Source organism: Callorhinchus milii, unplaced genomic scaffold (genome assembly GCF_018977255.1).
Source record: "Callorhinchus milii isolate IMCB2004 unplaced genomic scaffold, IMCB_Cmil_1.0 Scaffold3, whole genome shotgun sequence".
Classification (NCBI taxonomy): domain Eukaryota; kingdom Metazoa; phylum Chordata; class Chondrichthyes; order Chimaeriformes; family Callorhinchidae; genus Callorhinchus; species Callorhinchus milii.
In genome coordinates, this window is record NW_024704744.1 from 74,507,835 (window position 1) to 74,524,586 (window position 16,752).

Here is a 16,752-nt window from a genome sequence, read left to right on the forward strand (position 1 = left end):
GGATTTGCAAACACTCTCTATTCGAAAAGTCTTCTTATGAACATTGCTCTCTTATACCAAAGCCAAAAGTCCTACACACTCAATCTCAATAATAATAATAATAATAATCCTTGCATTTGATATAGCGCTTTTCACGTCGGGAGGACGTCCCAAAGCGCTTCACAGAATATACTGTAAAGTGAATTGACTGTATATTTGTGGGCGAACGCGGCAGCCAATTGCGCACAGCAATGTCCCACAAACAGTCGTAGATTGAAAATGACCAATTTATTATTGTTTTGGGTTTTTTGGAGGGATTATTATTAGGCGTGTGGAGTAAGGAAACTTGCCCAAGGTTTCGCCCTGCCTGGAATTGAACCCAGGTGTCTTGCTTGCAAAGCAAGTGCTCTAACCACTGAGCTACAGGACTCCAATAGTCACTCAATCTCAATAGTCACCCAATCTCAGTGCTAATCCAGTGGTCATATTCATTCAATACAAACCTGGAAGGGAACTAAGAAAGTTGAGGGGTAACCTGATAGAGGTCTTCAAAGTTATGAGGGATTTGATAAGAGACAAAAAGGAGAAATTATTTCCACTGGTTGGTGAGTCAGTAATTAGAGGGCATCAATTTAAGATATTTAGTAAACGAGCAAATGGGGAAGGTTGGAGATTTTTTCTCACGCAGAATATGGAATGCTCTGTCTGGAGCAGTAGTTGAGGCAAGATCCATATTGGCCTTCGAGAGGGAACTAGATCGATATCTTCAAAAGAGTCAGCTGCAGGGGACCGAAAGGATTGCTCTTAAGGGAGCCAGAATAAACATGATGAGCTAACGGCCTTCTTCTGTGCTGAACATTTCTATGGTTCTAAGATTCAGAGACACAAATTGCTTTAACATTGTGGAAAATCAGCAATGCAAATCACATTGTTTGTATGCCTGCAAAGGACATTCAGCAACAAACAAGGAACATTAACGGTTCACAAATATTGCAGGAATTGGGCTCTGACTGAAACTAAATATTGCGTGGGAAAGTGGCAGTCTTTTAGATGCACTATCTTTGTAATATAAATGCATCTGCAAAAGACAGGAACTGTTCATCACAGAAAAGGCAGAACAATACTTTTGAACGCTGATCACATCTCCCAAGCCTTGTGTTTTCCAAACAGATCTTTGTGACAAAGTGCCCTTTACCCAGATTTTTTTTTGAAAAGGTGCATCCAAAACTGATAGTACGAAGCCGTTGGACAGTGTACTTAGACTTCCTAGAAATTTGAAAAAATTTCCGTTATGAACTGATGTCATTAGATATCAAAGAAACAAATTGCATTTTTAAAGCTTTTTATCACTTTGAAATATCTCAAAGAACTTCACATTTGATGACTGTCATTTCAGTATTTGTCTGAAGGCAAATGTAGGGAAAGTTGAAAGAGGCCTTAAGGGTGTTAGCTAACTAACCACCCACTATGTCCAAACTGTATGAATCAGCAATGGACAAAGAAAACAGGATGCTGGGTTATATTGTCAAATCAGATGAGTTCAGTTCCCTCAAAAGCTATGCTGAAGTGATTTAGCTACACCAAGAGGACAGCAATACAGTTCTGATTCCTGTGTAGTTAGGTGGCAACCCAGACCTAAAAAGCAGTGCAGAGGAGCACAACAAGGATGATACACAGCTAACCAAGTGATAGTTGGTTGAGCTATGAGGAGCAACAAGATAACCTAAGGCTTCTAAACCTTGAAAAGAGTCATCTCAGAGGGGAACTTACAAAGGTATATAAGATATTAATTGAGGCAGAGGAAGTAAACTAATAAACAATAGTTTCAGATATGCAAAAAGAGGTTCAGGGCTGTGAAAAATAGATTGTATTCAACAGCTGGAACAGGCTACTTGGAAGAGTGGTGGAAGTACAGACATGGCTGTTAGAGCAAGCTACGAAGAACAAGAACAGCTAGGGCTCTTCAGTCTTGAAAACAGACGTCTCAGAACGAACCTCATATATAGTTTGTCTACAAAAATACAATCGATACATTTTACAGTAAATCCTGTGAAATACTTTTGAGATGCCTTGATGACATGATAGGGCTATATCCATGCAAGGATTATTATTATTATTGGAAATTCTAATGGAAAAGAGAAAGCAAATCAGTATAATAAATGATTATCTCTGATTATCTCTCCACACAGATCCATTGCTATAGATAAAAGCCTCAAGCAGTAGAATACCATCCGTACTCATCACCAGATAAAAGTGACTATTGATTTACACATTCGACCTATTGGCCTCAAGACAGCAAGAAAAGCAAAAAAAAACTAAAGTCTCTCCCCACCTTTAATGAGCTCCGGTTTGTAGGTCTTTCTCATCTGTTGTAAAAAGCCATTGTAGAAGGGCTCTGACTGTTCCACTCCCATGGCCAAGTGGAAATCAGGTTTGTTTCCCTTCAGGATGCACTGCAGTGTGAACTGGCTGACCACAAGCACCTCGTACTGCTTGTCCATTACGCTCTTACACCAGCGCTTCCCGTTTTCATCTTCAAACACCCTTAAGTTCAGGATCTTACGAACCCTGCCACAGAACAACAGGCAACGCATTAAACATACTGCATACTTTACACATTGAAAACTACAAGTGATGGAATGGCTCGCCTTTCAGGAATCTGGTGGGTTGCAAGAGATGAGTTGGTTAATTAATAATAATAATAATCCTTGCATTTGATATAGCGCTTTTCACGTCGGGAGGACATCCCAAAGTGCTTTATTCTTCATGCAACGCACGGTGCGATACAGGGGGATTTATCTCATTATTATTATTATTATTGCAACCTTGTTTCCAGTCTTGCCTGTCGTTTTTTTGCTTGCAAGCCTCTCTAGAGGAAAGCAATACAATGGCTCCCCACGTCAGGTTTTACAATACCAAATGAATCAGATCGCCACTAAAAGTGCAACACATTCTGAGATTCTGTGCCTCAATAGTCTCACTGAACCTATACTGTCCTATGGTACATGTAGTGTACCGCTTGCATACAGTTGTGGGCACAGCAATCATAAGCCTTCCATCCCTTCGCAATGTCACTAGAGACAGCGCAGAGAGAAATTTTAGACTATATTATTCTTTTAAAATAGGAGATTGTGTTTCATATGAAAGGTTAAAAGGTGAACTGAACAGAGCAGCTGTCACAGATCACAGTCTAGGGTGACACTCCAGTGCACTTCTGGAGATCCCGTCTACCTGTTCCGGTATACGATAAAGATCCCATGGCACTATTCGAAAAGAGAAGGGAGCTTCTCCTAGCCATAACCAGGCCACCGCACCCACAGCTAAAGTTAGTCATTCACTTCATGCTGTTTGTGGGACATTGCTATGTGCAAATTGGCTTCTGTGTTTGACCGCAAGTACATACATAAAATCTTGTGAAATGCTTTGAGATGTCTCGACAACATGATAAGGCATTATATCAAAAGCAAGGATTATTATGCTGATAGTTGGTGGTGTAGAATACTTTTTAGCACATTGAATACACACTTGCATTGCAAGGATATCCCTTCAATTTGTCTCATCATAATTATTATGCCTGTATTTGATAGAGCGCTTTATTTTGTCAATGCGATGTCTCCAAACGCTTCATAGGATATCCTGTAAAGTGGTGCCACGGTGTATATTTTGTGGGTGAACCCAGCACTTAATTTGTGCATAGCAATAGCCCACAACAATTATGAAGTGAGTGACCTTATCTGGGGGATTGTTGGCCAGGATATCGGGTTAAATTTTTCTTTTCTAATAGACCCATGTGATTTTTAACATCCACTTGGAAAGGCCGACAGGCATCATTCAAATAGCGTCCTCCCCGCCTCCAACAATCCAGAGTACCCCCAGCACTGCATTAGATGGTCAGCATATACTACATTAGTTCTGAATCCACAGCTTCTAACTCAGGACTCGAAAGTGCTACCGACTGGATTTATTCTTGTTTGCTGCAGTCAAATATATCAACTTGATTTATGAGATAGGTAGCAAATGCCAGAGTATATGGTTGTTTCACAGATGACACAAGGAACTACAGCAGAATTTTGTTTAATGAATAAATGAACGATGGATCTGTCTTTCTTACAGATCCGTCAATCTATTGAGAGACACCAGATAATAAAGTCTTTGCCTTCAGAAAGCAATGGAGTCGGTGTGGCCAGCCTGGAAAAAAATCACATTTCCACAGACAAAGCAAATGCCAATGAAGACTGCAGACACAACTTGCCTTTATATAGTGCCTTTCATGTCAGATGAATGTCCTGAAATACTTAGAGTGTTATGTAAGCTAAACTCTGCCAGCACCATCCCCGCACAAACGATAATGATCCCAGTGGCCAATTTCATCTCATCTTTGAAGTGATTTTGGATGAGGGAAATACATTATAGTGAAAAATAATACTTGCATTTGATGTGGTGCATTTCATGTCAAGAGTGTCTCAAAGCGCTTCTTGGGATTCACTGTGAAATGTAGTGACTATGTATTTTGGAGGTGAATCCAGCAGCCAATTTACACATACCAACATCCCACAATGGCCATGATGTGAATGACCAAATTTATCTGGGGGATTCTTGGCTAGAACACCAGGAGAAACTCCTTTCTCTCTTTGAGCAGTGTGATAGAAATGTTGACATCCATTTGAACATGCTGACCGGACCTCAGTTTCACATCTTCTCTGAAGGACGTCATCTCCGACAACCCCCAGCACTTAACTGGATCGTCATCCTAGACTATGTGTACACACTCCTGACGTGGGGTTTAAACCCATAAACAACTAACTCAGAAACGAGAGTGCTACCAATTGAGCCAGGCTGATGCCCGGGAAAACCGGGAACAACACCCCACTCTTTGAAATAAAGGCAGGGCATCTGTTAACATTTTATTTCAGGAAAGAGGTGATTCTGCGTCAGAACTGTGCATCAGCTCACACTGACACAAGGTGCCAATATGAACAGGTAAGTTCACAACAAATCACTCCTGCAACACTAACAAAAGATAGACAAGAAATGGAAGCTTGTGTCAACAGCCATTACAATCACCTCCCTTTATTGATAATCATTTTGTTGGTTCCAATAAACATCACTTTTTTTTCCCACATTCACCGAATTCTCCCCCTTCCTCTCCTGAAGATATTTGACATCCAGATTCTCTCTCGTACTTCATCCAAGTGACCAATATCCACATGTAAGCCTGGACAGTGAACTGAATGATTGAGGCTATTCAACAGTGTGGAAGGGACAGTGGTGATGTATGAAAGCCTTGAGCAATCTCAACCTCTCTAGAAATCCTCAGCAGATGAGTATCCAGCAGAAGCCACAGAACAGTGATCAGAAATGGGCACCCCGCATTTGATTTACCCCTCCCTAACACAGGGAGTCTGAGGCCAATTGTACCTCAACGAAGATCAGCTAACTTAGCACAGCCTGAGATTCAAGCTTGCAATTTGTACTCAATATGACTTAGCGCACAATCAGTGGTGCTTTTATCTACTAGACCACTGAGGAGCTTGATACTGGATTTTCTGCGATAAAATCCAATGAGTTTCATGGCAGACCATTACTGGAAATGTTGAAAGCTCAAAAGCCATAAGCTTCACTCCCGGCTCAACACTGCCCATGGGGTGGAGGAGAGGTCCCATCAGTCAAAAACGTACAGTATGTCAGGTAGTTGTGAGAAACTGTATAATATCCTCTGATTCCTAGGCTCTTCAGATGACTCTAAGAACTGTTCCAGATGCTTATCTTTATTCCGCTAAAGTGCTCTTAAGCAGCTTACTTTAAAGCTCCATTCCCCCACGAATAAATTTGACTTCGGGTCAAACTGCTTGCCTTCATTTAAGTTCAATCAGCTGTCATTTAGTCCTCTCGAGCCTTTCCACAAGCACTGCATCTGGAAATCTTTTATTTTTGTTAATCCTCCGCACCTATGGTGCAGCTAAATGAGTAATGGAAAAAAAAACTTTATTTGAACACATGCACCTGGAGTCAAAGCAGTAATAGATAACAGGCGTTTTCTTTTAGTGATTAGAGAGAAAACCATTCAGTGCTGTATGCACTGCTGACATCCCATGTGGAAACATTGGATCAAACAGCCTAATTTTCTGTGCCTCAGCACTGGAGTTCAAACAGTTTGGTTTTAGAATTAAAGTCTTTTACATCAAATCCTGGTTTTAATCTGGTGGGCTTTTTAAACGGTTTCTTTAAAAATAAGTGTTTGACAACAAATATTTTAGTCGAACTGCTTACAGTCGCAAATCACGCAAAAGAGAGCGAGCAAATACCTTCTGGGGAATCACAAACCTGTAATCCAATCGATGGGGTTCAGATTGTATCAAAAGACAACGTTGAGCTGGAGCAGTGTTTACTAAAGTGTACGTATGGGGACAAAAAATCACAGTCCCCCCCGAGTCCTGTTCCCCCCACCCCACCACCTCCAGCTACAATGGTAGTGTACAATAACATTTTTCAGAACATTATTGTATTTCACACAGGGCAGGTAAGGAACATCACTGAACCAGATCAGAACAGACACTGAACATCGTTGCACTGGATCAGGGCAGATACTGGGCTTTATGCACAATGAGAAAGGTGTTATATAACACTCCACTGTGAAGGGTGTTACCTAAATTTTATTACATAGACACTGAGCAGCGCTGCATTGTATCAGTTGAGATGCTTTCTGCTGCTTTGTAAAAGCCTGTATAATTTGATGTTATCAGTTATATAATCCAGTTGAGGGACTTAAGAGCACATCTTGGCTGGTGAATATATCGAAATAGAAATCAAGATTGATTTGAGGTCTTTAATTCCCACATCAGCTGTCATTTCTACACAATACACTCTAGCTATGATTCACAGGTTACAAAACGTAATGAGTATCATTGTTACTGCACTGTCAGAGTGACGATACTGTTACAGGAAAAAGACTGCATGAGTCAGAAAACTAGCTGAGTGGAAACTATCATGAAGCAAAGAAATGTCACAAGATTTAAAGTCTAAATTAGTAATTTCTTTCTTCCCTTCCTCTTCTAAAGAAACACAGAGATCCGAGTAGTATCCACTCTTCATATGCGACTCTGTGTCAGAATAGTCAACCCTCCGTGGTTGTTTTATTAGTGGACTTCAGACCAGCCAGCCTGGTTCATTGATGGGATTTGCAGGGCATACTCAAAGGCAGGGATACTTCCCACTCACCTCCTGTTGATCCAAAGCCCTAATGGTTCCTAGCCGGACAAGCAGCAGGAAGCTTGCTAGTCAGCGCTCTGAATGGCAAGTTTTAGCTGATTAAATTCCAGCAATACCCCAATACATATTTCGGAGTCCCAAAACCATTAACTCTTGCTAACCTCGCTCAGTGTCTAACCCTCCTGTCCTCATGAAGCACCGACCAGCATGAAGTGTACAAAATAAATGCAAGTTATTGTTGTTGTACTCTCCAGAATTAGGTGAAGCGGGGTGAAGGAAAATTTCCATTTGTAGGTGGCATACATATGTGGAACTGTCAGTTTGGTTTGGATATTCTCATGCATGATGATGGGTTTCATAATGTGTCAGACATGTGCAAAATTTGAACGTGCAAACCTCTGATCTGGTTTGTAAGAGTCAATGTTACACCACTGTGACAGTCGTGTAATTGCTAGCCTCTCAAGAGCCCTGACATTCCACTTAGTTCTAGCCTGTAAGATCATTATATCTTAAAATTTAAGATCATGCTGAATTGTGAAAAATTCTTAAATCCAGTCTTTAATTGGAAGCCGTGTTTCTTTTCAAGAACTGAGGGAACCTGGTATAAAAATCAAGTTTGAATTTAAGAATTTTCCTCAACTCTGCATAATCTGAAATTTTATGACAATAATTGTCTTTGAAGCTGTGAATGGATGGAATTCTAGGCAGGAGAGCTTTACAGTAAGTTCAATTCATACTTACATGTACTCGAGGTCTTTCTGGGTGTCTTCGACAGAAATGCCCAATAGCACACAGATGCCTCGTCCTATTGAACTGATTTGTTCTTCTCCCACTGAAAAAACAAGAAATGTTTGTGAAATGGATCCAAAAGCATTCCTGTAATACTGATAATCCTTGTATTTGAGACAGCACCTTTCACATCAAGAGGGCTTCTCAAATCGCTTCACAGAATTTACTGTAAAGTGTATTTTGTAGGCAAATGTGGCAGCCAATTTTGCTCGCAGCAATGTCCCACAAACAGTATTAAGTAAACAACCTTTTTTAAATTTAATACGCTATTCTGACTGAAACTGCCTTGGAGTTTCAGAATATTGCATGGTTGCCTTCCAATAAGAATCAGAGAATCAGAGAATTATACAGCACAGAAGAAGGCGCCATTCAGCCCATTGCATACATGCCAGCTCTTTGAAAAAGCTATCTAAACTAATTCCACTCCCCCACTCTCTCCCCATAGCTCTGCAAATTTGTCCTCACCAAATATCTATCTACTTCTCCCTTGAAAGTTGGTTTTCGAATCGGCTTCCACCACCCTTTCAGGTAATGCATTCCAGATCCGAACAACAACAACAAGATTCCATTGTGTGAAAAAACTAAGTGACAAAATTTTTAGGAAAGCAATGAGACTCGATGAAAGACATCTCCTGTAATTACTGCACACTTTCTAGGGATGTTGTCTTAAAAAAAACGTAATTAATAATTAAAAACTGTATGACTAAGGACTTCTGATTCACCCTGTATTGATTAAAGTCCACCATGATCATGGAGTCCTGTAGCTCAGTGGTTAGAGCACTCGCCTTGCAAGCGAGACATCTGGGTACAATTCCAGGCAGAGGGTGAAACCTTGGGCAAGTTTCCTTACTCCACACGCCTAATAATAATCCCTCCAAAACAAAACAATAATAAATTGGTCATCTTCAATCCACGACTGTTTGTGGGACACTGCTGTGCGCAATTGGCTGCCGTGTTTTGCCTACAAATATACGGTCAATTCACAGCATATTCTGTGAAGTGCTTTGAGACGTCGAGAAGATGTGAAAAGCGCTATCAAATGCAAGGATTATTATTATGACATATGATGTTTTACCGATCCTAAAGCAAATTGTGTTCCATGCCACAGACTGAATAAAACATTTTTTTTTGTATACACCTGATACACCAGCATTAAATTCAATAAACTATCTGCAACAAGTCACAATGTTAGTGATAGACACTCAAGGGCCTTTAACTCATTAATAAAATAGTGAATCAGTTAGAAAATTCAAGGGCAGTTGCATAAATCTTAGGCATAACAGTGAATGAAATGAGCAAGAGATAAATAACGGTATAGTATCCTTCAAATTTCAGTGCTGCTCAGGTAGATTGCAATTTTTGGGGGGTCCATATATGTACTAATGTTCCTAGAGAAATACCATCCAGCTATAACATTGATCATTGCATTTTTACAGCACGGACAGAGGCTAATTTTGCTCATTGTGTCCATACTGCCGCTGGACCGCACCCCCCCCCCACACACACACACACACCACCCATTGCATCCTAAAGCAAATTGTGTTCCATGCCACAGACTGAATAAAACATTTTTTTTGTATACACCTGATACACCAGCATTAAATTCAATAAACTATCTGCAACAAGTCACAATGTTAGTGATAGACACTCAAGGGCCTTTAACTCATTAATAAAATAGTGAATCAGTTAGAAAATTCAAGGGCAGTTGCATAAATCTTAGGCATAACAGTGAATGAATGGGATTATAGCAGTCTGTGGCTACTATAATCCCATTCACCAACTCTGCACCCAGAGTGCTGGAGGAGAGTAACGCAGGATCAAGTTACAAATACCACATTTTCAATCACATTTTCAAGGATTGCAGAATGGAATCAAGGCCAAGACATGAAGGAGTTTGGGAACCAGCAGTTGGCACCAACATGGTGGGACAGGCCAAACCTGGAGCATTTGGGTATCCATAATCTCAATCAGTTATTTAGTCTGCAATGTTTTGCGCTGTACGTATAATAATTATTATTCTTGCACTTGATATTCCGCTCCACCCTCGGAGGCCGTGCCTTCAACCACTAAGCCCCGAGGCTCTGGATCTCCCTTCCTCACCCCCTTCACCTCACTCCCTCTCTTCCTATTTTCAGATCTCGGCTGAAGACCTTTCTTTTCGACCGCGCCTTTGGTCACCTTCCTCCCCCTTCCCCCGGCTCGGCCCCGGGATCCGTCGCTGTGAAGCGCTCTGAGACGCCGTCCGGCGTGGAGGGCGCTATATAAATCCCAAGTTGCTGTTGTCGATATCACGCCCATAATCAATGAAATATCTCAAAGCACTATGCAGTAATACTTATTAAATGCGTTGACTGTATTTGTAGGCAACCACAGCAGCCAATGTATGCACAGCAACATCCCATGTGTACATGTACACAGCATAAAGGGGAGAGGATATAAATACATGTTACACATACACTTTTCTTTGATACATTATAATATAAAAAAATGCTAATTTTGAGCAACTTTCGTTCTGGCGGTTTGAGAAAGCTCGTTGATAGCGGAGTCGCCCCTCTCTCCTGCCAGGGAATCTGCTGTGGGGGAGCGGAGGAGGTGAGACTCGGGAGACATGGGAGGCTGTGGGTTGCCGGCATCCGGGTTGCAAACCTGGATGCAGGATGTGGGTCACTGCAGCCGCCGAGGGGAGGGGGGGGGGGGGGGGGCAGGGAAAGAGAAGGGGGCAGAGCCATTGTGAATGCAAGGCATTCCCCCCCCACAGTGCTCCCCCTCGCCACACACTCTGCCCCCCCCACACACACACACTGCTCCCCCCCACTGCCCCCCCACACTGCCCCCACCACTGCCCCCCCACACCCACTGCCACTCCCCCCACACTGCCCAACCCCCCCACAGTGCCCCCCTCGCCACACACTCTGCCCCCCCCACACACACACTGCCCCCCCACTGCCCACCACTGCACCCCCCCCACACACCAACACACTGCCCCCCCACTGCCCACCCCCACACTGCACCCCCCACACTGCCCCCCCACACACTGCCCCACACACTGCTCCCCCCACTGCCCCCCCACTGCCCCCCCCCACACTGCCCCCTCCCCACACACTGCCCCCCCACACACTGCCCCCCCCTTCCCCCCCACACCCACACTGCCCCCCCACACTGCCCCCCCCACTCCCCCACACACTGCCCCCCCCCACACTGCCCCCCCCCACACTGCCCCCCCCCACACTGCCCCCCCCACACTGCCCCCCACACACTGCCCCACACACTGCCCCCCCCACACTGCCCCCCCACTGCCCCCCCCCCACTGCCCCCCCCCACACACTGCCCCCCCCACACACTGCCCCCCCACACTTCCCCCCCCACACTGCCCCCCCACACACTGCCCCCCCCCCACTGCCCCCCCCACACACTGCCCCCCCCACACTGCCCCCCCACACTGCACCCCCCACTACCCCCAACACTGCCCCCCCCACACTGCCCCCCAACTGCCCCCCCCACTCCCCACACACTGCCCCCCCCACACTGCCCCCCCCACACTGCCCCCCCCACACTGCCCCCCCCCCCCACACTGCCCCCCCCCACTGCCCCCACCCACACTGCCCCCCCACACTGCCCCCCCCCACACTGCCCCCCACACTGCCCCCCACCACACTGCCCCACACTGCCCCCCCCCACTGCCCCCCCCAGTGAGAGGCCTGAGCTGGAGATGACTGACCTGTCACACGGGCTTTTGTCACTCTCTGAATGATGGCCTTCATGGTGCGGTGCGGTGCGGACAGACTGACTGACCGACCGCGGCCGCTGTACCGCCTGTCCCCCCCTCCCCCCCCGGGGCTGCTCGCGGGGCCCCGCCCCCTCCCCCCGCGGCCCCTCCCCCCGCGGCCCCTCCCCCCGCGGTGCAGGAGCAGCGGTCGGCGATCACACAGGACGGGAGTCGGCGCAGTGAGAGCCCCCTACAGGGCAGCGCCGGCACTGCAGCCACCGCCCGCCACTCACTCACCAACTCACTCCCTCCCTCCACACCAGTGCTCCCTGTTACTGCAGCACCGCCTGTTACTCACTCACTAACTCACTCCCTCCCTCCACACCAGTGCTCCCTGTACCTGCAGCACCGCCTGTTACTCACTCACTAACTCACTCCCTCCACACCAGTGCTCCCTGTACCTGCAGCACCGCCTGTTACTCACTCACTAACTCACTCACTCACTCCACACCAGTGCTCCCTGTACCTGCAGCACCGCCTGTTACTCACTCACTAACTCACTCACTCCACACCAGTGCTCCCTGTACCTGCAGCACCGCCTGTTACTCACTCACTAACTCACTCACTCCACACCAGTGCTCCCTGTACCTGCAGCACCGCCTGTTACTCACTCACTCACTCACTCACTCACTCCACACCAGTGCTCCCTGTACCTGCAGCACCGCCTGTTACTCACTCACTAACTCACTCACTCCACACCAGTGCTCCCTGTAACTGCAGCACCGCCTGTTACTCACTCACTCACTCACTCCACACCAGTGCTCCCTGTAACTGCAGCACCGCCTGTTACTCACTCACTAACTCACTCCCTCCCTCCACACCAGTGCTCCCTGTACCTGCAGCACCGCCTGTTACTCACTCACTAACTCACTCCCTCCACACCAGTGCTCCCTGTACCTGCAGCACCGCCTGTTACTCACTCACTAACTCACTCCACACCAGTGCTCCCTGTAACTGCTGCACCGCCTGTTACTCACTCATTCGCTTTGCAAGTGAGAGACCTGAGTTCAATTCCAGGCAGAGGGCGAAACCTCGGGCAAGTTTCCTTACTCCACATAGAGCCTAATAATAATCCCTCAAAAACCAAAAACAATAATAAATTGGTCATTTTCAATCCACAACTGTTTGTGGGACATTGCTGTGTGCAATTGGCTGCCGCGTTCGCCCACAAATATACAGTCAATTCACTTTACAGTGTGTTCTGTGAAGCGCTTCGGGACGTCCTCCCGACGTGAAAAGCGCTATATCAAATGCAAGGATTATTATTATTATTATAACTCACTCACTCCACACCCAAGCTCCCTGTAACTGCAGCACAGCCTGTTACTCACTTAGTAACTCACTCCACACCAAAGCTCCCTGTAACTGTAGGTCTCTGCAACTGCACGACTACATTCTTCAGCACTTCTCTGGTTCAGCCACTCTTGTGGACTCCCAGATTTCTAGCTGTTTTTATTTCTATTATATTTGATGTTGCTCAGAATTATGTTAGCCTGGCTCAGTTGGTTGCACTCTCGCCTCTGAGCCAAGAAGGTTGTAGGTTCAAGCTCCCACAAAACATGTTGTCAATTCACTTTGCAGTATATTCTGTGAAGTGCTTTGAGACGTCTTGAAGACCTGATAAGGCGCTGTAACAAATGCGAGGATTATTATTATCCGTGTTGATATTCTCAACGATAATAATCCTTGCATTGTGGCATAGTGCTTTTCACATCAGATGGACATCTCACGGCGTTACTCATTTTGTTTTGGTAGGCCGGGTGTCACATACGGAAACCGATCACCGCGCTGAAGATTATCCAAACCAAGCTGAGAATTCCATGCATCTCACTCACGCATGGAAATTCCAGGGATAGATGTTGGAGCGAGTGTATTTGTAGGCAAACACAATAATATACCACAAACAGCCATGAAGCAAATAACCAATTTTATTTGGGGGATTATTGGTCAGGAGACCAGGAGAAACTCATTCTCTTTTTGATTAGTGCCACGGGATCTTTAACATCCACCTGTTTGGGCAGATGCCCCCCCCACCGAGCATTGAACTGGAGTGTTCGTGTAGTGCAGATCAATCATTATAGGGAATACTGTTGTAACTATTGTGGAACATTGATTGTGGAACAGGAATTAGTGAGGATCGGGTAGTGTGTGGGTTGGATTACTTGGACATGGAGGGTGATTGAGAAATGGAAACAATGTGGGATCAAGTGTTTCCCTAAACCCTCAATTATAATTCTGTGAATTTAATAGAATAAAAAACTGCAACTTGTAGCAAGGAGCAGCTGGCAGTATGTGAAGGTTTGTGAGCCAAGTTTTCATTGGAATAGTGGCTGACTGTTCCCACTTACACTGTTTAGTAATTAATCATTTTAGTAATGTTTAGTGCCAGAGGCCATTGTGTCAGTGCTGCTGTTATCTGTTTTTTTTAAGTCCCAGAATATTAATCTCACTTTCCAGGTCTTTCATCATATTCCTGAATGTTTGTTTACTTCTCTTGTGCTTATTTAGTTGCCCTGTGATTCTTCATGGCAAATTAATTCGACATACTTCTATAACAGGAGTCCTATAGCTCAGTGGTTAGAGCATTCGCCTCACAAGCGAGAGACCTGGGTTCGATTCCCGGCAGAGAGAAACTATGGGCAAGTTTCCTTACTCCATAAGCCTGATAATAATCTTTCAAAAAAAACAATAATAAAATTGGTCACTTCCATCCACGACTGTTCGTGGGACACTGCTGTGCGCAATTGGCTGCCACGTTTCGCCTACAAATGTACAGTTAATTCACTTTACATTCTGTTCTGTGAAGCGCTTTGAGACATCTAGAAGATGTGAAAAAGTGCTATATCAAATCCAAGGATTATTATTATTATTTTTATAACATACCACGGCTGGTTTCTGTACCCTTTGACATTCATGTTTTCTGAGTACCAACCCGACAGAGTCCAGCTGTGCTCATACAAAGACAGTACAGAGGTCACTAGCTAAATGTACCAACTGCTATTGTACTCTCCACTGACCATGAAAAATAACAATCTGTTAACAATAAATAGTACTTTTCACATTCCCAGTCGTGCACCATATAATTTGGTACGAAGTGATGCTTAGGTCTAAGTTTCATTTAGGTCTGTGCTGAGTCAGTCAATCTTAGGCAGCTTGGGGGAAAAAGGAAGAAAGGGTAGACAATATGTCAATGACTTTTAACGAGATCTTCACAAATATTTCCATTACTTAATAGCGCCTCATGCATAAATTATCAAATGTTCACACTGCCGTAACTACTCAAATTACGAGTCCTTGTAATGACTGATCCACGCTACCTACTATTCTCTACAATGGCTGGTCTACAACATTTAACATAACATATAGGAGCAGGAGTAGGCCATTCGGCCCCTCTCTTTCAGGAACAGTTAATGGAGAGGAGAAAAAAAGAAAATCACTTTTCAATGCCCATTTTAATAATCATCAAAACATATTTATACAGCATCAAATGCCTATTAGTGCAATTCTGTGTAAGTATTCAGCGGTCTGAGATACAATGATATTGTTCTGATAAACCTGAACAAATGAAGGTTTCCTTCCCACAATAAAATGTTTAAATCCACACTGGATGCGCCTACGTCAATTTTTGTTCGCACTTTCCTCTTGGCTTACCACAATCTGATTATTTATCTGCGGTCTGCTTTTGTGCACCATTCACCATTTATCAAACAATCAGAAAGCACACAATATACCCATTTTGGATAACAATCTGCTTCCATTTATCACAGAATTATGGATTTTAAAGGATCTTATCCCAAAGACATTTAAACTCCTTCAATTCTTTCTAATACTGTTCCGTGACCTGCATGACCTCTTTCAAGTGACCATTCTCAAAATATCATAATTCTGTGATAAATGGGATGTATTGTTGTCTGGAGGCTATTCACCAAGTGTGGACACCAGAGGTGAGCTCCATTCTATCCTCGCTTGCCACTCACCTTCCAATAAGGCACTGGAAAGTAATCGTGAGTTAGAAGCCTATCCGATTTGTTACTTCCCTAATCTGGGATTATGAGGCTGATGGTATCACTCCCATTTGTCCTGGTTGTCATCAGCTAACTCAGCACAGTCCAGGATTCGAACCTGTGACCTGATGGTTTTAGTGCTGCCCCCAGGCAGTACTTTTATTCACTAAGCCATTGGAGGAGGTTGAAAGAGGTGCTAATGATACTTACAGCATCTTGAGCATTAAAAAGCAAGATATTTTATTTTTACTACAGATTAAAATAAATTTTAATGTTCTAGAATGAACTCATGGAGCCGCCATCAGACTCAGGAATCCCAGAATAACAGAAAGGAAAAAGGAGAATTTATTGTAGTTTATGGTTACAATGTGAATAAAAAGAAACATTTTACATTGCAGTAAATATCAATATGGTTGTAAACAGAATGCTCAATCTTAAACAAATTTTAATCTCATTGAAAGTTTTTTTTTGCAGAAACATTCCAAATAACAAGGCAGGTATTTTACACTGCAATGCATTAGACCTCACTGTGCCTGTTGAGTAGTCCAAGTGGACAATCATATCTGGCTGTGAAGAGTAAGGGCTGATTAACGGATTTTCCAGCAGTTCGGAGTGATTCCGCAAGAATTTCAGCATTGGAAGCATAATCTGACTCTCGTGCAAAGCCACTAAAAGACCTGGAAAAATACCAGAGTTAATAAAATGTGTCTGAGAGGTAAGATGTAAATGAGCTATAAGGATATTTCCCTTCTATCAAATAGGTATATGAAATTGAGAAAAGATAACTGCACCACAAGATCTAATTTGTGGGTTGGATTGACACCATATGCAAAATGGAAATTGAGTTGACCGTTGCAAATATAAACAAGTGCCATTAACAATATTATTAACAATCAATGTATAGAATTGCAGAATTACCTAGCTCATCTATAACTCCCTCTGACATGTAAGAACATAAGAATTGTTGGACGAAAGAAGATCATGGTCCATCCTCCATCCTGGTAG

At 44.1% G+C, this 16,752-nt stretch overlaps 1 protein-coding gene across 2 annotated transcripts in view; it reads right to left on the reverse strand.

The window, feature by feature from the left end:
- Positions 1-11,789, reverse strand: part of dtd1 (D-aminoacyl-tRNA deacylase 1) — an 89,336-nt gene extending 77,547 nt beyond the window's left edge. For both annotated transcript variants that reach the window (XM_042333053.1, XM_042333054.1), the window contains exons 1-3: positions 11,696-11,789; positions 7,930-8,020; positions 2,312-2,547 (exon numbers count right to left, since the gene is read on the reverse strand). In XM_042333053.1, the coding sequence (XP_042188987.1) occupies positions 2,312-2,547; positions 7,930-8,020; positions 11,696-11,738 (370 nt within the window). In that variant the 5' untranslated portion in view covers positions 11,739-11,789. The remainder of the gene's footprint in view (positions 1-2,311; positions 2,548-7,929; positions 8,021-11,695) is intronic.
- Positions 11,790-16,752: the final 4,963 nt, after the last annotated feature.